Genomic DNA, 23,807 nt, shown 5'->3' with positions numbered 1-23,807 from the left:
TAGTGTCTTAATTTGGAAGTTTGAACTCTGTTGGCTTTTGAGTACAATTTCCTTGATTAGGTTGATTTATTTCCTTTTTGTTTTGGTTTCATGTTAATGCAGAAAGCATGTTTCAGTTCAGACAGATGAATTTCAGTGGAGCGGGTGATGGTATTCACCTCTCATTTTTTGTCTTCTGAGTGTGTAAACTAAGCTTTAGTCATGTTGTATCTCCTTTTGGAGAGATCTTGTGTGTAATGTGGGTTCAGAATGGGAATAATCACAAACTATGATGTCAGGACAGGAAGGAGCCTTGAGGAGCAGATTTGAGCAAGTGATCACCGCATCATTATTGTGTGGTTGAATTCATGAGGCTGAGCTGTATAGAGCCCATAATGTGAACAACAGCAGTCAAAGTGTTGTAGATAGTCTGCTCTTCCAAGGACTGCTGGAGCCATGTAGGTATATATCCAAGCTTTCTGCAAGTCATTATTTGCTGGGGTAACTGTAAAGCAGTATTTGCATTAGTGGAAACAAAGGAATATTCTGTTGGAGATTAATTTTTAGAAATACAGTTTAGAATTATCTATTTAAATACAGCTGTTTCTCTTGGGACATGTAGCACAAATTTTGCGAGTAACAAAATATAGCTTCTGCTGGGGGTTGCTTTGAAGCTTCTATTGGTGAAGTGTGACCCAAATTTCTGTAAGAAAACCAAATAAATCAGGGGCTCTAGTTTGAGAACTGTTGCATGGCTCGCTACCCTACTTCCATGTTGTAGGAGTGTTTCTCAGGAGCTGTCGGAGACAATCCTCACCATGGTAGCTAACTGCAGCAATGTCATGAATAAAGCCAGGCAGCCACCACCTGGAGTCATGCCCAAAGGACGCCCGCCCAGCGCTAGCAGCTTGGATGCCATCTCTCCTGTACAGGTAGATGAATAATGTGATGTGTTTTTAGAAGCTGGTGTTTTACCACTAGTTCCACTCCACTGTTTGAACACTTTTCAGCAGGACTAAGTAAAACATGATCTGGATCCCTTAGTTTTATGCTTGCATGTCTAGATAACTTGCTTGTAACTGCAGAATAATGCATGAGGGTTGTATGTCAGAGCTATCTTCATGGATGCCTGTAAGATAACTGAAGTATAGCAGGATGGTAGCACTGAGGAGGGATAGAGATTTGGTTTATTTAAAATAAGTGTTTCTTTTGAAGTGCTAAAATGTACTAAGACTTGTGAAAATTAAGCACTGCCTTTGAGCCTCATGTGTCTTGTAGCTTCACTGGCCAAGCAACAGTGCTAGAGCATAAGGACTTGTAACTGGGGCTCTTCAGCTCTCAACTGCTCTTTTAAAAACAAAGTACATTTAAGCTACTCCCTGCCACTCATCATCCCTTCCTCCTCTGAGAGCAACACATTACAGACAGCTTTTGCTTCTAGCTATTATGTTCATTGTCAGATTTTAAAACAGTGACAAGTATTTTCACATGCAGTAGTGGCAGTTCAGCATTTAAGAATGTCTGAAGCATCATTTAAACTAAATAGAGAGAGCAGTTTCCTTGTAAATTGTTGCTTTATTGAAGTTCCTCATCAGATCTACCAGGTATCTTGGCAACTTGCTGCAAATAACTGCAGTGAATAAATGGAGCAGCAGATGTTATTTGTAGTCGTGCTGTCTTTTGGGTAGGAAACTGTTTTCTGCTGTTGCTAGTCAGGATCTCTTAAGTTACTGCTTTGTTAGCTGGTATTGTTCCTCCCTCCTGCTTATCACTCAGGTATTAATGTGAAGACTGAATTCAGGTATTTTTACCTGTGAAAACTGGGCATCCTTCAGACAGTCAAAAATACTCTATAAGCTTGATATGAAATAGCCTTTAAGTCTTGGGGTGATGTCTGAGGTTGTAAACTGCAGAGCATAAACTAGTACAAACATGCTGCTACTTAACAAGCGTTTACTGTTGTTAAACTTAGGTGGAGACTATGGAACAATTGGCCTTTCTGTAAAACCTCTGATAGAATAGGAGTTTGTGGGATTGTAGAATTAAAAATGAAACGGTATTCTGTAGACAAATTTTTTGGGGGTGATCTGGATGACTTGAGAATCATGCAGTAAACATGCAAAAGAGCTCTTCTCAGGAATGTCTTGATACATTGCTGTCTCTATACAAAACCTGCCAAAAATCAGCTTGATTTGGGTTCATGTATGTCTGTGTATAATCTTCCTTTCTTCAGATCGACTCACTTGCAGGAATGGCATCTCTTAGCTTAGGTGGTTCAGCTGCTCCTCACACTCAGAGCATGCAAGGCTTCCCTCCAAACTTGGGCTCTGCATTCAGTACTCCACAGTCACCAGCAAAAGCGTTCCCCCCCCTTTCTACCCAAAACCAGACAACGGGCTTCAGTGGCATTGGAGGACTGTCTTCACAGCTTCCAGGTACTGCTATCCAGTGGAGTGGTTTGTATTTGTGACATATTGGAACTAAGGCACTATTACTGCTGTGGTTGGAAATTACTGGGCTGACAGCTCTGTGTCATGTGGGATGGAATTACACAGTCCTTGCTCCTAGGTTGCTTCTTAAACTTTGGAATGTTGAACTGCAGTAGGTAAAAAGTTTGAGAATCAAGAGGGGTAAATTTTGGCAGATTTTGGTAGCTTTATTTTATATTAAGACAGATATGAAGAATTGCATGAGAGAAAACTGCTTAATATTAGACAGTTACGAAGTTCTAGAGCTTGGAGTTGGAAACAGCAAGTGCCTGGAGTGATGAGTGTATTGTAGAGGGTACAACTGAGATTACAAGCCGTTTGCTTTTTAGTAGGAGGTCTTACTATGGGTTTCTGTTTCAGTAGGTGGTCTTACTACGGGTAGCCTGACTGGCATAGGAACTGGAGCCCTGGGCATTCCTGCGGTGAACAATGACCCCTTCGTGCAAAGGAAGCTGAGCACATCTGGACTGAACCAGCCTACATTCCAGCAGAGTAAGATGAAACCTTGTAAGTGGTAGTGTTGTCTGTGGCTGTGAAGTGTGACTGTGTTATGGAGTTAACCTGCATTTTCTTCAGGGGAGGCTTGGCTCTGTAGGCAGTAAATGTTAGAAGCTGTGAAGTGGCTCTTGTATTATGCCATTAGTGTGGAAAAGGTGCTTCTAAACTCTGTATTGAAACCTTGCCAAGTGGCTGGGGTGAGAGTTAAAAAGCTATTAGCATAAAAACGTAACATGGTGGATTTGCATGAACAGTGTTTGTGTCATATTTTGTTGTGCTGTGTTTTGAACAAAAGTTTTCTCCTTTTTGCAGAGAACTGTATGCATCTGGTAAGAGGGTTATTTTGGGTTTGTAACAAGGTTAAACAAAGCTACTGGGATAAGGTGCTCTTGCAGCAGAGAACTTGACAGATGAAGCAGTGAATCAGACTGCAAAATGGGATGCAAATAAAACTAACAAAAGTTGGTGGGGAGATGGTTTTTGGAAGGAATAATTTGGTCCTAATACTGAGCCATTATTCTTTATTCATTTATGCCTCTAAAGTATGCTCACAACTAAATGTTCGAGCAATCAGCTGTTGCCTTTAGGAGGCATAGCCATATGCTAAACCTTCCACACTCCTCATACTGTGTGTTTCCTTCAATAGCTCCTCCATGAAAGCAAAGTTACTGATCTGTACAGATGGAGGCAGCTGTATTGACCATTGGTTTATATTTTGGGGCTTGAACATCCAGTGCAAACTTGCTGTCGTGGTTTAAGCCCAGCTGGTAATTCAGAACCATGCAGCTGCTTGCTCACTCTCCACCCCGTCCTTCTTCCTCACCCTGCTCCTGGAGGGATGGGGAGGAGAATCAAAAGAATGTAACTCCCATGGGTTGAGATAAGAGCAGTCCAGTAACTAAGGTATAACACAAAACCACTACTGCTGCCACCAATAGTAATAATGATGAGGGAAATAACAGGGGAAGAGAATGCAAGCGCTCACCAGCTGCTGACCAATACCCAGCCCGAGCAGTAATCTAGCCCTTCCGGGTAACTCCCCCCAGTTTATATACTGGGCATGATGTGCTATGGTATGCAATACCCCTTTGGCTAGTTTGGGTCTGGTGTCCTCTTTCTCCTTCCTGGCTTCCCCTCCTCCCTGACAGAGCATGAGACTGAGGAACTCCTTGGTCAGAGTAAACATTACTGAGCAGCAACTGAAAACATTGGTGTTATCAGCGCTGTTCCCAGGCTGAAAGTCAAAAACCACAGCACTGCACCAGCTACTAAGAAGGAGAAAAATGACTGCTACTGCTGAACCCAGGACACTTGCTCAAAGCTCACTCACTGACTGTCCTGAAAGTTTGTGTGGGAGTTTGTCTGCTTGCTAGTGTTGTGTAGCATGCTTTAGTCTGTTTGCATTCATCTGGTTAAGGCATCAGCTGAGGTTAGTTTGGGATGCAGTGGATTCTAGGCATGCATCAGTAGGAGGTTAGTCCTGTCTTAGGATACAGTTCTTTTGCATAAATACTATATATTGTATATATATTTTTAAATAACAGTTGCTGACTACTGGAAAGGTTAAATATCCTGCTTTTCAAGAAAACCAGCAGGTTCTGTGTAGATTGGTCAAAGAGTTGAATAGGACTACATAAAATCATGCTGGCTACCTCAAGTTGTTCTGAGCATGATACCTGTTCCCTTTTTTAACAGCTGACTTATCTCAGGTGTGGCCAGAGGCTAATCAGCACTTTAGCAAAGAAATAGATGATGAGGCAAACAGCTACTTCCAGCGTATTTACAACCATCCACCACATCCAACCATGTCTGTAGATGAGGTGAGCTCCCTTCAGTAGCATTTGCATTACTTGTCCAGCGACTTGCTATAAACTTCATTGTAATTGTTCCTTCTTGTATTAGTGGAAAATAATAAAGGGCTTGTGGTAGATGCTTGCATCATTGCTTTTTTGCTTGGTTGAAGTTGTATATTTCTAAGATAGGATGATTTTACGGTAAACTTGCACTTGGTTGCTGTATTCAGCTTTGACTTTTAGGTGTCCAATTAACAGTCCTGAAATGATGCTGAGGACGAAGAATTCTACCTGGAGTGGAAGCTTGTGTGTTCAAAATAACTGTAAAGTGTGCCTTTAAGCAATCTCTACAAGTTACATTTATCTTGAATATATTTGTTTTTAAAGTATCGAAAAATGACTACAACATCCAAATATACAAAGGTACCTGAAGTTCTGCCTTCAGAGCTTTGACAATTATTTTGGTTAGTCTCAGTGAGAGTAATCATCAGTCTCATGTACTCACTCTTCGAAGTACTTCAACATTATTTGAATATATTTGGCTGTGAATTATGGAAGCACTGAACATTAATTTTCATTTTGCTAATTTTGAAGCAATGGAGTAGGTAGCCATATAAAAGTTTTATGTGAAGACAGTTACTGAAAAGAAATGAGAGGTAACTGAAGCCTGGAGAGGAGGCTTATTGTAGCAGTGTAGTTTCTACAGGCTAACATGAGTGTTTTTGAAGCAGCTGTTTTGCAGTCGAGTATGTGGACTTGCAGTTTACTTTAACAGCCACAATCAGTCTTGAAACCCAAAGATGCAGAAGAGCTGAAATAAAGCAGATCTGTTGGTAACAATTTCCCATTTATTTGCAGGTCTTGGAAATGCTGCAGAGGTTTAAGGACTCCAACATTAAACGAGAACGAGAAGTGTTTAACTGTATGCTGAGGAACTTGTTTGAGGAATACCGCTTCTTTCCCCAGTACCCAGATAAAGAGCTGCACATAACAGCCTGCCTCTTTGGTGGTATCATAGAGAAAGGACTGGTTACTTATATGGCATTGGGCCTGGCCCTGCGCTATGTTCTTGAAGCCTTACGAAAGCCTTTTGCGTCCAAAATGTACTATTTTGGTATTGCTGCACTAGATAGATTTAAAAATAGGTAAGTGTGGGGTTTGATTAATATTTTAACAAGGCATTACATGTACTGTTACACCTTGAACCTGCTCTAATTATGCAGTACAAGAGTGCTTATATGTGCTAGAAATTTACACATCTCAACTTCAGCATTACTTTAAAGATATGCTGTACTGAAACAAAATGTGCTAATGTACTAAAGGGTAACTTTTAAAATCAAAATTTTCAGTGTGGTACTTTTATAAATGTAGGGTAAAGTGAGATGTTGAAACTATATAGTGAGCTTGTTGACAAAACTAATTCAGGGAAGTGTTGAGTTAGATGAAGTCAGCTTGTTAGAAGCAGGGTGAACGTAATTTCTCTTTACAGGTACATTCTAATGAAGTGCTGTTTTCACTGTTCATTACTGAAAGCTGGCTAGGAACTAGCTCTAGGACTTTGGTTTAACATAGAAATGTCAAGTATGCCAAAAAGTATCTCAAAAATTAGAGCTTTCTCAAAGCTTTTACTGGATTGTAAAGAGAGGAATCTCTCAAGGCAGGCAGCTGTAGTAGGCCGGGCTGTATACCCATGAGGAAAAATCTCCATTCTGGAAGAAGAATTAGAAAGCTTCCTGGAATTAGTTATGAGAAGAAGTGTGTGGACTAATAAGCAAGGAGCATGTTATTTTCTAGCCCTGTTCTCCTGTTCATCTGCCCTGGAGTATTTCATCTGTAATAAAAGCTGTTGCTTGCAGCATTTGTGGATGGATATTGTATTGTGGAGTTAGGTGAGCAGAATGAGTAGACTCTTCAGGCTGTCATACTTGAGACATAGCCATATTCTTTTCTGAAGAACCATTTTAAGCACGACATAAAGATTTAACTCTCAGTGAGTAGTACTAGCAGCTAGCATTCGCAAGTGGAACTATAATAATTGGTGTGCATAGGTGAAGCTTCTGTCTCAGGTGTTAGGGGTACTCTGGATTGCTGCTTAAAACACACTGAGCCAGACTACAAATGACTTATCCAACAATCTTACTGCAAAAACTGAATATAAATGCAATTGTGCTGAGTCAGAAGCATAGATATATATGATGAATTTCTGTGAATAAACCTTGTGTTTTGTTGTTAAATGAATTCATTTCAAATAGGTTTTGCAACAAAAAGTACTTTGCAGAAGATGCTTTGTTTATAGCACAGCTGCTGCGAGGAGTCCAGAAGTAATTCTGTGATGCAGCATGGGAATGAGACACCAGTGTTACATTTGTATGTCTCTGTAATATTGTTTCTGACCAGGGTTTGTGCTTCTGACTGATGGATGCTTTGTTTGACAGGTTGAAGGACTATCCCCAGTATTGTCAGCACTTGGCTTCTATTAGTCACTTTATACAGTTCCCGCATCACTTACAGGAGGTGAGTGTTTTTGTCAGCACACTGGCTTTCTATGATTTTAAATTCTTTTGAGCAAATTCCTGTTTTCCTTTGGAAACATAATCTCACTTGTCACAATTTTAGGCAGTGTACATCCACAGAATTAAATACCTTTTCTTTAAAGGTTTTGCTGTGGGACAGGTTGGGCAGGTGAAGGTGGTTATATGATACCTCTTTTGTTTCCATAAACATGTTTGGGTTGCTTATTTAGAAATAACAGCCTGACTATAACTGCATGATCAGCCAGTGCACATACCTCTTCGCAGAGGTTTTCAGGTGCTTCAGTGAATTCATATTTGAGTCCCTTAAGTATTTTGAATTTTCCTCTAAAATAGAGGGCATTTAGCTGCGTTTTTAGTTTCATACTCAGATCTGCTGAAATAATCCACATAAAGATGAGGAAAAGTAAGAAAAATTTCATTCCTGAAGATCTGATCAGTGTAATTGGAATACCCTGTAGTCCATAGCAATGTTGGTCACAGTATCTGACTCAAAGATGCTTTCATTGATAGAAATACAGAAAAGCTAATCCCAGTGGCAGAGCTTGAGAGCGTGATATAAGGAAAAAGGTCAGCTCTAACATGAAGGTAGAGAAGCCATCGCCCCAGAGCTGCACAGTCCAATATGGGCTGAAACCTGTTAGTGAAACTGTTTGATGTTACCAGTTTCTGGTTACATGTATTACAATGAGGAAGAAACTGATTTTCTACTGTGGAAGATGTGAAATTTGGAAGATGGCCATTTCAGAACTATGGTTTGCTTACTAATTGTGAACTTTGCACTTTACCATGTCTCTCTGTCTGTAGAAATCCTTGGGGAAGACTTTTTATCTACTTTGCTGCATAGCTGTATGAAATCACAGAATGGTTTGGGTTGGAAGGGACCTTATATCTCATCCAGTTCCAGCCCTCTACTGGGCAGGAACACCTTCCACTAGACCAGGTTGCTCCAAGCACTGTCCAACCTGGCCCTGAACACTGCCAGGGATGGGGAAGCCACAGCTTCTCTGGGCAACCTGTGCCAGTTTCTTGATACTCAAAACATTTCTCCTAGGCTCTTACCTTCTTTTGCTCTGCTATCCCATGCCTGCAGAGGTAGGGTTTTTTGAGTACTGCTTTGTAGAATTTTAAGGATGTCAAGTCTCTTGATGTTTGATGTCAGTCTGTTGAGGTCAGAGTAGAGCTTGAGGCTCCTCTCCAGTGAGAAAGTATGTTAATAGTGACAAGATCTGCTTTATAAGACTAAACTCGTAGTTTGCAAATTCTGTTAATGGCATTAATATCAAGTATTTTAAAGATTGTTGGCAAACCTTTATATTACTCATGCTAAAACTGAGCTTGGTGTTCTGTAGTTGCATGTGAAATTTTGTATGTGCTTTATTTCTTTTTCAGTACATAGAGTACGGACAGCAATCCAGAGATCCTCCTGTGAAGATGCAGGGTTCAATCACCACCCCTGGAAGTATTGCACTTGCCCAGGCTCAGGCCCAGGCCCAAGTTCCAGCAAAAGCTCCTCTTGCTGGCCAAGTCAGCACTGTAGTTACCACCTCAACCACCACCACTGTTGCAAAAACCATTACAATCACCCGACCAACTGGAGTGAGCTTCAAGAAAGACGTGCCAGTAAGTAATCTGTCACATCAGTGCCCTTACTGGGGCTTGAGAACACTTGTTGCTCACCAAACCACATTTGACCTAGCAGTTCTAAATGCATTAGGTTTTGAAAATCTTTAGTCACTTCCATAAACAAACCTCTGAACTCAGAGTCATTACAGGGTTGCCTGAGAGTGTATAGAGTTGTTACTGCGTGGTAACTGATGCACTGTGAAGTCAAGCCCATCTTGCTTCCTGTACTGTGTTTGTATAGTTCTCTGGAAAGAAGCTTCTCAAATTGAAGGAGGTAAAACCCAAAGGTAGCTGAAAGTGTTGTGAACAAACTGAGGGGGGAATCAATAGTGTAGCTGTTAATGTCTTTCACACCTGATTGTTATGTAGATAATAGCATTCTTTTGCAGAGTACTGATCAAGGTTTGTAGAGTAAGAAACCCACTTGGCTTCATTAGAATGCTGCTAAAAATGAGACTGAAACTCTAGGTGTCACCTGATGAAGCTCAATTCTTTATTTTCACTTGACAGAACAGAGCAAGTTTCTTTCAATATCGCCTCAAAGTATTGTCACTTTTTAACTTCTGGTTCTCCTTCCAGCCTTCCATTAATACTACCAACATTGATACACTGTTAGTAGCAACAGATCAAACTGAGAGAATTGTGGAACCTCCAGAGAATGTCCAGGAAAAGATTGCTTTCATCTTCAATAATCTGTCTCAGTCAAATATGACGCAGAAGGCAAGTATGCAAGAACTCTAGTAAAACCTATTTTTTATGCATTTCTGAAAATCTGTTCTAAAGTGGTGGGTGATTTTGTGTTGCTGCTAAAAATCCAACTTGCAAAAAATGGAGAGGGAGCACACTGTAAAGAAATTGTTGTTTCCAACACTCCACTTGAAGCTCTTTGGAGATAAAATTTTTCAGGGGAAGGAGAGCTGGGTAAAAGATAGCTGTTCTTTATCTTGCTTTCTCCTACAAGTTTCCTTGTTTCTATATAGCCAGATCCTTTGTACTTAAGTTTTCTAGGTCAGTAATGCTCTGTTTTCAGGAAAGGACTTCTGTTAGATGTCCAGAGTAATTGCTGTATAGTCTTTCTTGATGTTTTTGTCATTTGACATAACTGTAAAATACTGATGCATGTTTCTGAAAAACATTGTTTGAACAAACGTTCACATCATAAGTGGGCTGGGTACCATTTAATGTTGCAGGGCTCAGCTGATGGACTTCTGTATTTTGAGCTGGATTCTTATGAAGCAGTAGAGATCTTCAGTGCTATGGCCAGCTGAACTGTCTATCTGGTGGACAGACATAGGTTAAACCTCAGATGTCTGCATTTATTTTGCAGTTACCTGGTAAAAAGCTAAGTGAGGGAGAGGTAAATCATTATGTCCTGCTGATTTTATGATTGTCCTTATTGATTGAGCAGATCTTCAGATAATGAGATGCTAATTTCCATGCATTTTTTTAAAAGAACAACTTTAGTGTTAAAAGCAATTGACTGATCTTGACCATGTTGGTCAGAGCCAACCCCAGTAGTTCTTGGTCGTCACCTTACATTTTCTGTGGCTTGCTTTTTATTTGGTATGGAGACAGGTTGAAGAGTTGAAGGAAACAGTGAAGGAAGAGTTCATGCCTTGGGTATCACAGTATCTTGTGATGAAGAGAGTCAGTATTGAGCCCAACTTTCACAGCTTATATTCAAACTTCCTTGACACACTTAAGAATCCAGAGTTTAATAAAATGGTTCTGAATGAAACCTATAGAAATATCAAGGTAAGTAGCACAAGTTTTCTAATACTTAGGTAGATTTAAAGATTTAGGAGTGTGCCGTTTTCCTCCTGCTGTTTGCTTACTGTGTTGCTGATCTTCAAAAATCTTCTTGGTGATCATTCAAAAATCTACTTGGTAGCTTAAAATTGAACTAACAGGTTACCTTTATGAATACTAAATTCTTCTGTTTTCAGTCGAGAATGTACCAAAGTCTTAATTCAGTTGTATAATGAGAAGGCAAATCTGCATTTAAATTCATTTATTTAGGTAGACTGTGAATTTGTGTGAGGCTTGCAGATTATAACCTAGGGGAAAACTGCTTATGATCTAGTTCTTTTGTGTGGAGAAAGTATAGAGATTAGAAAACTGTAGTCTAACAGAGGGGTGATAACAACCAAAATTTACTAGAGGGTTAAGATAAGGGGAGGAGGAGGGAGAAGCAGTAACTCAGAAGAGGGGGTAAAACAAGTTTGTCAAGCAAGCACTATTTTTAAACCTGTTGGTGGAATTTCCTTACCACCATGGGTTACGCTGTAGTGCAAAAGAATCTCCTGGCTCTTCACAGCACAGATGACCTTGCTCTGTTCAGCTTGTGCTCCTCTAAAGCTAAGGAACAGAAGTAACAGCAGAATACTTGTGAAATTATTTAAGTCTTGAAATAAGAAATTATTTCCCAAGAAGTGCAAACTGTAGCCTTCAGGTGTGTGGTGAAGCGTTAAGTAGCATTGCCTTGACAAGTTAGAGTTTATTAAGCAAGTAGTCATAGCAGTCTTGACAAAGTAAATGGGAAACTGTAACACTCCTTTTTGACTCTCCTGAAAGAAAGGGATTTTGAGATCATTACAGAGCAGATTTATAGGATGCTGCCTTGAAGTGAAGGCTGCTCTAGATTATCTCTGTAATGTGACTGGAGCTCAGAACTTCATGTTCCAAAACTGTACATCTTCAGTCAGATAAGCTGTTGGATTTGGGTTTTGGGTCGCATTATCTTCTGGTTGTTGCTTGAGTTGCGTTTTTTTCATTAGGTGTTACTGACATCAGATAAAGCTGCAGCCAACTTCTCAGACCGGTCCTTGCTAAAGAACCTTGGTCACTGGCTGGGAATGATTACGCTTGCTAAAAATAAGCCCATCTTGCATACGGTGAGCTTTTGCCTTTATTGGTTTGTTTGGTGGGAATTGCTATGCTGTTATGGGGCAGCATAGGCTATTGGGGACATTTTATCACCTTACTGGTGTCTCTTTTTTGTGCTAACTACAACATATGATTCCAGAGTTAGTCACTTAAGACTTCTAAATATTTTTTTAATATCAGAAAAGTAAGTAGTAAAGCACTTGCCAAAATAATACTAATATTAATTAGTAAAGTAATAATACTAATTAATTCTAAAAATGTGTATCTGTAAATCTTTGCTCGAGAAGTAACTGCTGCTTAGCAGTATGTAACATTCAAGGACTGTCATGACTCGACCTTGCCAATATATTCCCTATAAGGAAATAAGGTTTAAGTGGAATTTTTGCAGTGTGGTTTCTGTTTTCTCCACTTTCTTCCCCTTTTGAGTTGTTGATGTGTTTTTTTCAGGATTTGGATGTGAAATCTCTACTGCTGGAAGCATATGTAAAGGGACAACAGGAATTGCTTTATGTGGTGCCATTTGTTGCCAAAGTCTTAGAGTCCAGCGTCAGGAGCGTGGTAAGTGATTTTGTGCTGACGAGTTATTGCTCAAGTAGCTAAACAAGTATGGTAGGAAGTAATTAACTTCTTTCACAAAAGGAAAACGATTGCATCCCATGGAAAGAAAGAAAAGGGATGGCAGGGCTTAAAGTGAAGGAGTTCTGTTTCAAGCGGAAGTACATGGCCTGTGCATTTTTGCAGTCTAGGTGGTATGAGCTGAGCTGCACAGTGTGAACTGCACTGTGGTGTATCCCTGAACAGAACTCCAAGAAACATAAGGATGCCATCACAGAGGTTTTAGGATATATTTATTTACTTCTTTTATTTTATTTTTTTTTTAATTCCCCCATCCCTCTTTGACCCTGATCAGCTCTTCTGCTTAATGTGGAACTGATCTCACAGAAGGATCAGGTCATTGTGTTTCTAGTTTAATGTTCAGCTAGCTTCCTAATCTAGTTACAGTCAAATTGAGTAGTAAATGCAACCCTAATTGCAGCTGTTTAAACTTTTCCATGGCTGTGTGCACATATAGCTGTTCGTATTTCACAAATTTCTACTCCTGAGTTACCCAGATGATTCAAGAAGTTTGTTATACTGCTGTCCTTTGTCTCTTGTAGGTCTTCAGGCCTCCAAACCCGTGGACAATGGCCATTATGAATGTTTTAGCTGAGCTACATCAAGAACATGATCTAAAAGTAAACTTCTTGTTTTCACTTTACCTACTAAGTGTGAGGTTTTCTTGACATACTGGTCAAGAGGGATATTGTGAAGGACCAAATTTCATTTCTTTAGCATGGGGAGAATTGGGCATTGCTTAATTTGGTAGGACATGGATGGTCAGCATGCAAGATGTTTGTCTAATCCTCAGTCACTGTTAAAAGTCTCTAAAAGGCCTGGAGTTAGAATGGGAAGTTTGGGAATCAGGCAGCCCAGTAAATATTTTGGGTATTTTCCTTGTGACATAACCTAAACTAGACTTGTTGTGCAGTTGAATCTGAAGTTTGAGATTGAGGTGCTCTGCAAGAATCTTGCACTAGACATCAATGAGCTGAAGCCTGGAAGTCTCCTGAAAGATAAGGATCGTCTGAAAAATCTGGATGAGCAGCTGTCTGCTCCAAAGAAGGATGTGAAGCAGCCGGAAGAGCTACCACCCATCACAACAACTAGTAAGTACATCCAGAATCCAGAACTGCTCCATAAAAGTTCAAATAAGACAGCTTATGCTACTGCAAAGAAAAATGTGAAGCTACATATGCTGTTGTCACATTGCTCAATGCCTGGGAGCACTTAGATAGTTCTGTGATACAAGATGGGAAGGAAATGGGAAGCTATCCTGAGGAATAATTCTATGCATGCTCTGTGTAGCTAGTGCTTAGGAGAGAGTGAAGCAGGATGATCTGTTACCAAGCCATCAGGAGCTAAGCTGTGTTGTAGCAAGCAACTCTGCTAAAATCAGAAGCTAGTTTGGTACTAATCATTAGGAAAATGGAGAATAAAAATTGCTTGAGAATTTTAGGAGGCTTTATGGTCAAAGTGCAAAACTACTTCTTAGTCACTTGCTGGTTTAAATGAGACTGATATACTTCCACTATAAGCATCTGCTTTTCAGTAATGGTTCAATACAAACATTCTTGTATCCTACAGCTGCTTCTACAACTCCAGCTACCAGCACCACTTGTACAGCCACGGTTCCTCCACAGCCCCAGTACAGTTATCATGACATCAATGTCTATTCTTTAGGAGGGTTGGCTCCACATATTACCTTAAATCCAACAGTAAGTTTTAGAGCTGATCTGTTTTGCTATAAGAATTCTTAGCACCAGTGTAGCTAAAGGTTTCAGTGTGTGGGAGCAGCAGTTTGTAAGTTGAAGTTACTGGGGAGTCACTTCTCAAAAGTAACGGGGTGGGTGCACACTAACAAGTAATCAAATGGAAAAATTCAGGGGTTGTTAGTAATGGCATTAGCAATCTTAGATCAAGTGATCTTTCATTATGACATTGGTATCAAGTCTATTTCTGGCAATAAGTTTCAATTGAGGTAGTTGCTCTTGGGACTTAGGCTTAAAAGGAGCTTCTAGGTTCCCTCTGACCGGTCAGTGACCTGGCTCTTAAAGTAGTCTTTGCATTGTGCAACTTTGGAAGAAGAACGATCTTATGTCTCATTTTCAGAATTGCCAAACATTGTAATAGCTGCAGGTGGAACACAGGAGTGCTATGCTGAAAAGAAGCTATGAGAGTAAACTTGAAATTGTTCAGAAACTGAATGGGGGTGGAAAACGAGGGCAGTGAGCGAGCAGCTGTGTGGTTCTGAGTTACAGACTGGGCTTAAACCACAACCCTGGGGTAGCTGGGATTCTACTTTACTTTATCCTCGCTTAACTTCCCTAACCCTCCTCCAGATCCCACTGTTCCAAGCCCACCCACAGTTGAAGCAGTGCGTGCGGCAAGCAATTGAGCGAGCAGTGCAAGAACTTGTTCATCCGGTGGTGGATCGCTCTATTAAGATTGCCATGACTACTTGTGAGCAGATAGTCAGGAAGGACTTTGCACTGGATTCAGAGGAGTCACGAATGCGTGTGGCCGCGCACCATATGATGCGGAACCTGACTGCTGGGATGGCCATGATCACCTGCAGGGAACCTTTGCTGATGAGCATAGCTACCAACTTGAAAAATAGTTTTGCTACTGCACTGAGGGTAAGAGCCGCATCATCTGAAGTTTATTCCCAACTTACAGGACTGTAGACATCCAGCACTAGCAGATCAGTTTGCCACACTGCAGACTTGTTGATTAATTATGTGTCATAACTAATGTGGAGCTTACTCATGAGATTTTTGTCCACTAAATTATCAGAGTTACAGTGGAAAGACTGTGCTGAGATTACAGCTCATTCCAAGCACTCTTAAGGCCTTTAAGGTGGATCTTGCTTTATTGCTCACAAGGTTCCCCACTACCTTTTCATTTTGCCACCCTGTTCTGTCCAGTTTGATCGTGTCATGAAGCCGTAGAGTACTTATCTTTCTGGGGGATTTGAGGTAGAAAAGCTGGAGTGGCGAAGACAGTTGATTCTGGGACTTTCTGATGATGCCTTGGATTGTTTCAGCATGCATACTTGAAGCAGATTTTTTTCACTTGTGCTCTTAGCAGATATGTAAAGACTCTTCTGCACAGCTTGTGAATTCATTGGGTTTTCTAGAGGCTATTTTTAGGTCCTTTGATGAACAAAGTTTGAGCTGAAGTAGTAGCTTTACCTTCTTGACTAAATGGAAGTTTGTGACCTGCTGGCCAGAATATCACCTGCTGCCCAGAATAGTTTCTGTGCTTACCACCGATGTCAGCACAGACACAAGAGCATGAAGACCTTCAGAAGGATAAAGACATAGATCCTTTCAGGGATTTGAAAGAGAAATAGTTCAGGGACTGCCTACCTCTTGCTTAAGGGCATGTCACTGTCTCCCATCTGGTATGGAGTGACAGAGCAAAGGCCCTTTTGCAGTGGCATTGCTCTCTTGCATGGTAACTGCTCTGAGGACAGGATTTAATGTTCCAAAGGGAGTGCAAAATGTCACAAAGAATTGCATCTGCAGGTAAGAGATGTACAGTCTGCTGCAACTCACAGGTCTCAAACATTTGACCCTTCATATACAGAACTTCAGGTAATGTGACTGCTGAGATGAAGAGCAGGAAAAGCATACAAGTGAATCTTGTTCCATCCATCGTAAACACAAGGGTGGGAGGAAACAGTAATGCTTTGTTCACGTGTGAGCTCAGCCAGTGACCACTGTTAGCTCCTGTGCTAATTACAATTAGGAGTTTGGGTGTCAAACTGGTAACCATAAGAGAAAGTGCTGTTATCCTCTGAAAAGAGGGACGGAAATACTCCTTTGGTTTGCAGTCTTGGCTGTGATTAATCTTTGAATAATAAAATGGTTTGGGTTGGAAGGACCTTAAAGCTCATCCAGTTCCAACCCCCTGTCATGGGCAAGGACACCTTTCATTTGACCAGGTTGCTACAAGCCCCTTCCAGCCTGGCCTTAAACACTGCCAGGGATGGGGCAGCCACAGCTTCTCTGGGCAATCTGTGCCAGTGCCTCAGCACCCTCGCATGGAAGAACTTCCCAAGATCTCATCTCAGCCTTCCCTCTGTCAGGTTAAAGCCATTCCCCCTTGTCTTGTCCCTAAAGTCCCTGGTCCAGAGCCCCTCTCCAGATTTCTTGTTTTTTTCGGCCCCTTTAGGCACTGGAGCTGCTCTGAGGTCTCCCCTTAAGGAGCCTTTTGTTCTCCAGGCTGAACAAACCCAGCTCTCTCAGCCTGTCTCCAGAGCAGAACTGCTGCAGCCCTCACAGCATCTCCATGGCCTTCTCTGGATTTGCTCAAGCAGGTCCACATGCCTCTTGCATTGAGGGCCCCAGAGCTGAACACAGTAAGATACCAGATAGAAGGTATGAAAGAGAAGTAGATCTTAATGGGCAAACAAATCCAAGTAGATTGGACTGTTTGCTGTGTTATGTGTACTCTATTTCTATTGGGAGTTGCTGCTTTGCACCCTGGAAAGTAAGTCCAAGTGTTCAGGGTTCTCTCAGACCAGACTCCAAGAAGGAAAGAAGAAAATCTGTATCAGAAAAGGAACCCACTGAAAAAGGATTATCACTACTCTTCCATTTAGTGTATCTTCTGATTACAAGCTAGGAAGTGGGAGAACTTTTACATTGTGATGTGAGGTTTGTTTTTCCTGCATCTGTCGTATACGCGTCAGCCCAAAGCAGGGCTTTATGTCTATGCCCAGGATGTAGGTTGGTGGAGAAGATGGAGGACCTCCTGCTGTGTTGTTCCTTGTTTGAAAGTCTTTGCTGTCATCTTCCCTCCTGGTTTTATTCAGCGCTATGCAAAAATAATTTTACTGTTGAATGTTCCGTGCAAAGAGAGTGCATTCCTAAGAGCATTCCTTTTTATTGCTCGTGTTCTGTAAAGGCAGTGGCACAGATTTTAAGGCTAGTAAAATACAGGGGAGATTTACAGCCTTCACTCATTATTGTGGTTTTCAATAGGCAGCCTCTCCACAACAGAGGGACATGATGGAGCAGGCAGCAGCCCAGTTAGCACAGGACAACTGTGAGCTGGCCTGCTGCTTTATCCAAAAGACAGCTGTGGAAAAGGCAGGCCCTGAGATGGACAAGAGGCTTGCAACCGTAAGTATGGGACTGTTGTGTTTTAGAAGCATTATATGTGCTCATATACATCCAGACTCTGTCTAAAATTCATTGTGGTGTTTGGTGGTTTTGTTGCTTTTTTTTTTTTTTTTCCCAGGAATTTGAGCTCAGAAAACATGCTAGACAAGAGGGTCGTCGGTACTGTGATCCTGTTGTGCTGACTTACCAGGCTGAGAGGATGCCAGAACAGATCCGATTAAAGGTGAGGATGTTAACTGAGCTGCACTCTGATGTGGCTTTTCTCCCCCGCCTGATAATGAAAAGTGGGTGGCAGAGCTTCAGCTGAGCAATCCTGTATATTGCTAGTCTTGTCTACTAGTGCTGCAACTGCTATAAGCTTGATTAGTTATGGAAACATGAATAAGTTGGTCCAGAGTGTTTTTGTAATTTTTCTCAATTCTTTGAGGACCGTAAAAGTCCTGTCTCTTGTGCTGTGCTGCTCCTTGCGCTGAAATATGACTAGCCTGTTTCATTGTCATCTTATGTTTTCTTTCTTTAGAGGACATATCTTGTGTTTCAGTAGAGCATTTCTCTTGTCAGCTGTGGATGGAGCCATTATGATAGGACCTCCTACTTCTTGGTGTCTAGGCCACTCAATTTAAGAGTGTGACTGAGCAGCTACACACAAATTGCCCTCATTTCTTACTGCCACAGTGCTTAACAATGAGGTTAATGCCTGTTCTTTTCATTGAAAAGGTTGGAGGTGTGGACCCAAAACAGCTGGCTGTTTATGAAGAGTTTGCACGCAATGTCCCTGGCTTCCTGCCTACCAATGACTTAACTCAGCCCACGGGATTCTTGGCTCAGCCTATGAAGGTAAAGATTTCTGAATTAATTGGTTTGTGAGTATTATAGCCCTATTGGTGAATGTTGTGGAACGTGTGTCTCTTGCTAGAAGACTAGTAAGAATCAGGCTTGAGAGGAGTGGTTGTAAGATGCATTAGTTTTATTTTGTCATTAAGCTGACATTAACACTTACATCCAGTCTTAGAGGGTTGTAACCCAAACTGGGACAAGATCTGCAAGTTGTGATTACCATGTGTAATTTTAGTAGCAGTGAAATATTTTATTCAAATCCCATGTTACTTTTGCAGAAAGACCATGGATGGCAAGCATGGATTTTGAGATAACAAAGGGGTTTTTGTATGTGTTCGTGGTCTTAAGGACTGCTGGAATGGCTTGCTAGTTTCCACATAGCTTAGTTTGTCATATTTGTGTATTTAAAATGCCAACATAACTAACCACAGTACTTTAGAGGTATAAATTCTGGATGCAGAATAGCCAGTCAGTATGAGTTGCACAAATATAATCCTTGCAAAAAACACTCATTCCCACTTTCTCTTTAGCAGCAAGCTTGGGCTACAGATGATGTAGCACAAATCTATGACAAATGTATGACAGAACTGGAGCAGCACCTGCAGTCCATACCACACACCTTGGCCATGAATCCTCAAGCTCAAGCGTTGCGCAGCCTCTTGGAGGCTGTAGTAGTGGCTCGGAACTCCCGGGATGCTATTGCTGCACTTGGGCTGCTGCAGAAGGTGAATGTTAGCAACTCTTCTCCTGTAACAACTCACCTAGTTTATTACTCATCTGCCTTGTGGATTGCATTGCTGGTGACTGTGTGCTTTCATGTATCCTGTGGGTCTTGCTTGGTGAGCAGTACTGAGCAACTGCTGTCTTTGGAAATTCAGTAAATGAAATTGGAAGAGGGTCAAGATGTTCACATGGTGTTTTGTACATGCAGGGTCCAGGCTGCTATGGAAAAAAGCAGGTACAGAATCCTGGGATTTAGAGGAGTTTTGTTTAAATGAAGCAAGTAGAGAGCTATTGCACTCAGGAACAGTCTTTCATTTCAGAATTATTTGTAGGCTAAGATGACATTTGGATTGCCCATATAGGTAGGTATTACTGAGTGTAGGACTGTATTCATAGTGGCATACAGAGGGATTGTATTTTGCAGTAACTGACAAATGAATATGCCTGGTGGGTTGACACTGGCCACCAACCAAGCATCCATTTAGCTGCTCACTCGTTCTGCTCCTCTGCAGGACAGGGAGAAAATAAAGGCAAGTAACTTGTTCGTTCAGATTATGGCATCTTAGTAGGGAAAGAAAAGCTGTGTGCTTTTCAACAAACAGAACAAAGATAAAAATCACTGCTTCCCATCAGGCCACACCTGTCTAGCCACTCCTGAAGTAGGGCTTCAGCACATGGAACATTTGCTTGGAAAGGCAAACATGGCTATGAATGCCCCCCTTCATCCTCCCTTCCCTGAGCTTATATTGCTGAGCATGATGTCATATGGTATGGAACATGCCTTCATTCAGTTTGGGTCAGTTGTCCTGGCTGTGTTGCTTCCCAGCCTCTTGCCCATCCCCAGCCTGCCAACTGGTGGGGAAGGCAGAGTGGGAAAGAAAACCTTGATGCTGTGCAAATGCTGTTCAGCAACTGGCAAAATGTTGGTGTGTTGTCAACAGTGTTTCAGCACAAATCCAGAGCAGAGCACCATATGGGCTTCTGGGAAGCAAATTAACTCCATTCCAGACAGAACTAATAGACTATACCAGGAGGGGAGTGTCACAGTGAGCTCTGTGAGCTGAGCTGGTATCTGTGCTTGATTATTAGTGCAGAGCGTAGTGACGCATGTGGAGAAAAGTCTGTTTGAGGATAGTGGAAGGATCTGCCTACCTGAGGATCCAAGAACATCAGCAAAACACAAGCTGGAGGGAGACTATTCTTGGCTGGTAGTGCTTGTACCTATTAAAGAATCTAATCGTGACTAGGACTTGCCCATGTAAATTTTGCTGCCCCTATAAGACTCATCTTTCATTTGCTATAGACTAGCACAGGTGCATCTGAGTGCCGCAGCTCTTTGTCCAAAAAAGCTAAAAGCTGGCCTCTGGCAGGTTCTGCAGATCTCCTTCCATGTTATTTTTCATGAGCCATATGCAAAATTGCTTGTGGGGAGGCATAGAATTAGAGAAGCTGCAGTACAAACTAATGCAGTCTTTCAGACTACTTGGCGCATATATGAAGCGGGGCATAGAGAGGCTTGTTTGTGGTAGGACAGCTGTGTGCAGTGAATGTGTAGATGCCATAGTAGCTGGTAAAATCTCACATAGTCTCATCAAGGGGTCAGCATGATAACTAAATTGGTTTTAGCAAATCTCAGGTGATAACTGTTGCTGATGTAATTTGGAGAAGGCTTGGAAGAGGACTTGTTTTTTCCTCTGCTAACAGGTTGCATCTATTCTAGGCTGTAGAGGGCTTACTCGATGCCACCAGTGGGGCAGATTCTGACCTCCTGCTTCGCTATCGTGAGTGTCATCTGCTTGTGCTGAAGGCTCTGCAGGATGGCCGTGCCTATGGATCTCCATGGTGTAATAAACAAATTACTAGGTCAGTTATGAGACAACAGGAACACTGATGTGGCTTTCACCATCTTTTGGGAGTTCCTGTGTATTCTGAATGTCTTGCTTGTTAATATTTTGCATTGCTGCAATTTGGACAGACAAAGTAACTAGCTTTTGTCAAAAGCAACCAGATTTTATAATGCTGCTTCATCTAGAACATGATAGGAATCTTCTGTGGAATTAGACATTAGAAGTGCTCTGGGGGATGGGTTTTTTTTCCCCTTATTTTACAGAGATTGTCTCTGAGCTGTCACAAACTATGTGACATGGCATATCCCTGCAGCAGGAGCACTGGTACTTCAGCAAGGCAGCTGTGCCACTTTGTCTCTAGAAGAGAGTTGCTTCTGCTGAAGCTCCTTAAGGAATGTTGTGACCAGTTTTGCAGGGCAGCAAATGTTTGAGGCTGGTGGCTGTTTTCAGCTTGAACATTGCCTCAGAGAATGCTCTAGAAGGGATTTCTTCTGCAGCCGAGTAGCAAATCACAGTGAATGGCACAGTTTCTGAAGTACTAGATTTGAGTTGCTTCACTTAAACTGTGTTAAGTATGCTTTTTAAAAGCAGTCTAATTCTTCAGGTGCCTGATTGAATGCAGAGATGAGTACAAGTACAACGTGGAAGCTGTGGAGCTGCTGATCCGCAATCACCTTGTTAACATGCAGCAGTATGACCTCCACTTGGCTCAGGTAAAGGGTACCTGTTCTTTTGAAGGAGAATGGTGATGCCCAGTCCACTTAAAAATCTGTGACTGAACTTCAGTTTCCTTTCTCATGTTAACAGTCAATGGAGAATGGCTTGAACTACATGGCTGTGGCATTTGCCATGCAATTGGTAAAGATTCTGTTGGTGGATGAGAGGAGTGTCGCCCATGTAACAGAGGCAGATCTGTTTCACACAATTGAGACACTCATGAGGATTAATGCTCATTCCAGAGGAAACGCCCCAGAAGGGTGAGATTGAAATATTGTGCGGTATATTACTACTTGTGCTCATTTACAATTTGAATGTTATATAGACATATAGCTTTAAACTTTCTCGAGGCTGCAGTCCTGTGTTAATGCTATTACTCTAATGTAATTGTGCTGATTTTTTGTGCCAAAATAGAGACAGCTGCATCATCATGGCAAACTGAATGTTTGAACAGGAAAATCCTTCTGTGCACTGTACTCCAAAATGCCATGGTAGTTTGAGAAACTTGCTTGAATTCTTGCCTCATCTCAAATTTGGGGAAAACTTTTACCTGTTCACATGTTTAATATCAAGGTGTTAATACGTTTGTTTGTTAATCATGAGCAGGTCATCAAATTATACAACCCTCTTTGCTTCTTTAGACAGTTTTGTTTAGAGTCTACAAAGCAATCATTCACCAATCTTGTGTGGCTTGTGTATCCGCCAGCAGATAATTGGACAGCAAACAGCCACAGCATCTGAAAATACCTGTGCGACTTGCAGGCCTCCTATTGCTAAGGTGGAAGCAATTGCTGCTGGGTTTGAGGAAGAAATGGATTGGAGCTTGGAGAGCTCAGGATTGCTTGAGATCAGCTAGCAGCTGGGGCTTGTCTTGGCAGTGGCTGCTGCTACCAACACAGCTGCCAGTGACAAATCCCCAAAAAAAGTCCTTTCCCAGTTCGGTTTGGGTTTGCGAACAGCTTGGGTGCACTGTCTTTGCTGTGTGTCAGTTGGGTGCAGTGTTTTTGCTGTATGACATAACTTTCACTGCAGCCAAATGTAATACCCCTGCCAGGCTGTTTAGCACTGACATCTCACTGTCTCACAGCATTTTAGGGCTTTTAAGTACTCATGGTGCTCTGTTGCAGCACACAGATGGATGAATTGAAGTGAAACTTCAAAGCTTGGCTGATCTCAGTGTTCCTTCTTTCATCATGAATGTATCTGTGCCCATTCTTTCTGCTATTCCAGTGAGGACTGGAAGATACGAAGATTTAATATAAGAAATAACTTGCTTCCAATTATATTTGACTGAGCTTCTGGTTCCTGCATTTGTTGGTGGAGAAGAAATTCTAACCCAGCTCTTGCTCTGTTGTGTTAGGTTACCGCAGCTGATGGAAGTGGTCCGATCAAACTATGAAGCAATGATTGACCGTGCTCACGGAGGTCCAAATTTCATGATGCATTCAGGAATTTCCCAAGCCTCTGAGTATGATGACCCCCCAGGTCTGAGGGAGAAGGCAGAATATCTGCTGAGGGAGTGGGTGAATCTCTACCATTCAGCTGCCGCAGGCCGTGACAGTACCAAAGCATTCTCTGCATTTGTTGGACAGGTAGAGCTTTTGGAAAGAAAGGTGCTTTTTATTTAATGTCAGTAGGGTGTGATGCCCTCCATTTTCAAGCAGTGTTGTAGCCCATGCTAGGCGTCCTTTTGAAACTTTCAGGTGTATGGCAGTTGACTGTCAAAATTCTGCCTGGTTTTGATGGAAATTTCTGCAGAAACCCCTGCCCTTCCCCAGATCATGTTCTTCGGATACTGTAGCAACAACCCGTCAGTTCAGTTTTGGGATAAGTTTGGTGGGAGAGCTTCAGGTGAGATAGCTCTTGGGAATAGTGCTGACATACTCTGTGTAATGAAGCTTGAGTATAGTGTTGCTCCTTATGGGAAACAGGTAAAGGCCAAGACAGCCTCCAAAAGGAAATTGTTAATATTGTTGCAAGTGAATTGTTTCAGACCATGTGAACAAGAAAATCCCTTATTTTTTTTCTTTTTTTTTAACAGGAATCATTCATTAGAGTGAGGAAAAACTTGAAACTTCATTAGCTAAAGAGGTTCCTAAATTTAAATGGCTTCTGGTATTTTCCTCCAGGACACCTTAACAGCTGTGATGAA

The 23,807-nt window shown here is 41.6% G+C and overlaps 1 protein-coding gene and 2 non-coding genes across 16 annotated transcripts in view; all 3 read left to right on the top strand.

The window, feature by feature from the left end:
• CNOT1 (CCR4-NOT transcription complex subunit 1) overlaps positions 1–23,807 on the top strand; it is a 56,592-nt gene that overhangs the window by 25,134 nt on the left and 7,651 nt on the right. For 4 of the 14 annotated variants that reach the window (XM_062621159.1, XM_062621158.1, XM_062621160.1 and 1 more), the window contains 23 exons: positions 761–911; positions 2,213–2,414; positions 2,829–2,975; positions 4,662–4,786; positions 5,618–5,904; positions 7,195–7,273; positions 8,683–8,913; positions 9,496–9,636; positions 10,492–10,671; positions 11,694–11,810; positions 12,250–12,360; positions 12,960–13,037; positions 13,331–13,508; positions 13,987–14,117; positions 14,742–15,038; positions 17,391–17,531; positions 17,650–17,754; positions 18,249–18,368; positions 18,899–19,093; positions 20,812–20,954; positions 21,543–21,651; positions 21,746–21,915; positions 23,016–23,268. In XM_062621159.1, coding sequence (XP_062477143.1) covers positions 761–911; positions 2,213–2,414; positions 2,829–2,975; positions 4,662–4,786; positions 5,618–5,904; positions 7,195–7,273; positions 8,683–8,913; positions 9,496–9,636; positions 10,492–10,671; positions 11,694–11,810; positions 12,250–12,360; positions 12,960–13,037; positions 13,331–13,508; positions 13,987–14,117; positions 14,742–15,038; positions 17,391–17,531; positions 17,650–17,754; positions 18,249–18,368; positions 18,899–19,093; positions 20,812–20,954; positions 21,543–21,651; positions 21,746–21,915; positions 23,016–23,268 — 3,691 coding nt within the window. The remainder of the gene's footprint in view (positions 1–760; positions 912–2,212; positions 2,415–2,828; positions 2,976–4,661; positions 4,787–5,617; positions 5,905–7,194; positions 7,274–8,682; positions 8,914–9,495; positions 9,637–10,491; positions 10,672–11,693; positions 11,811–12,249; positions 12,361–12,959; positions 13,038–13,330; positions 13,509–13,986; positions 14,118–14,741; positions 15,039–17,390; positions 17,532–17,649; positions 17,755–18,248; positions 18,369–18,898; positions 19,094–20,811; positions 20,955–21,542; positions 21,652–21,745; positions 21,916–23,015; positions 23,269–23,807) is intronic. The other 10 variants (XM_062621162.1, XM_062621153.1, XM_062621156.1 and 7 more) reach the window with 10 other exon arrangements.
• LOC134165006 (small nucleolar RNA SNORA50) lies at positions 1,225–1,348 on the top strand. The gene has a single exon (XR_009965324.1). It is a non-coding gene; the product is annotated as a small nucleolar RNA SNORA50 (small nucleolar RNA).
• LOC134165005 (small nucleolar RNA SNORA46) lies at positions 11,149–11,287 on the top strand. Its single transcript, XR_009965323.1, has one exon. It is a non-coding gene; the product is annotated as a small nucleolar RNA SNORA46 (small nucleolar RNA).

Source organism: Pezoporus occidentalis, unplaced genomic scaffold, assembly GCF_034315485.1.
Source record: "Pezoporus occidentalis ecotype Australia unplaced genomic scaffold, CSIRO_AGI_Poc_V1 ctg229, whole genome shotgun sequence".
Lineage (NCBI taxonomy): Eukaryota > Metazoa > Chordata > Aves > Psittaciformes > Psittacidae > Pezoporus > Pezoporus occidentalis.
The sequence above is the reverse complement of the archived record's forward strand: the minus strand, read 5'-3'. Positions and strand labels throughout refer to the sequence as shown.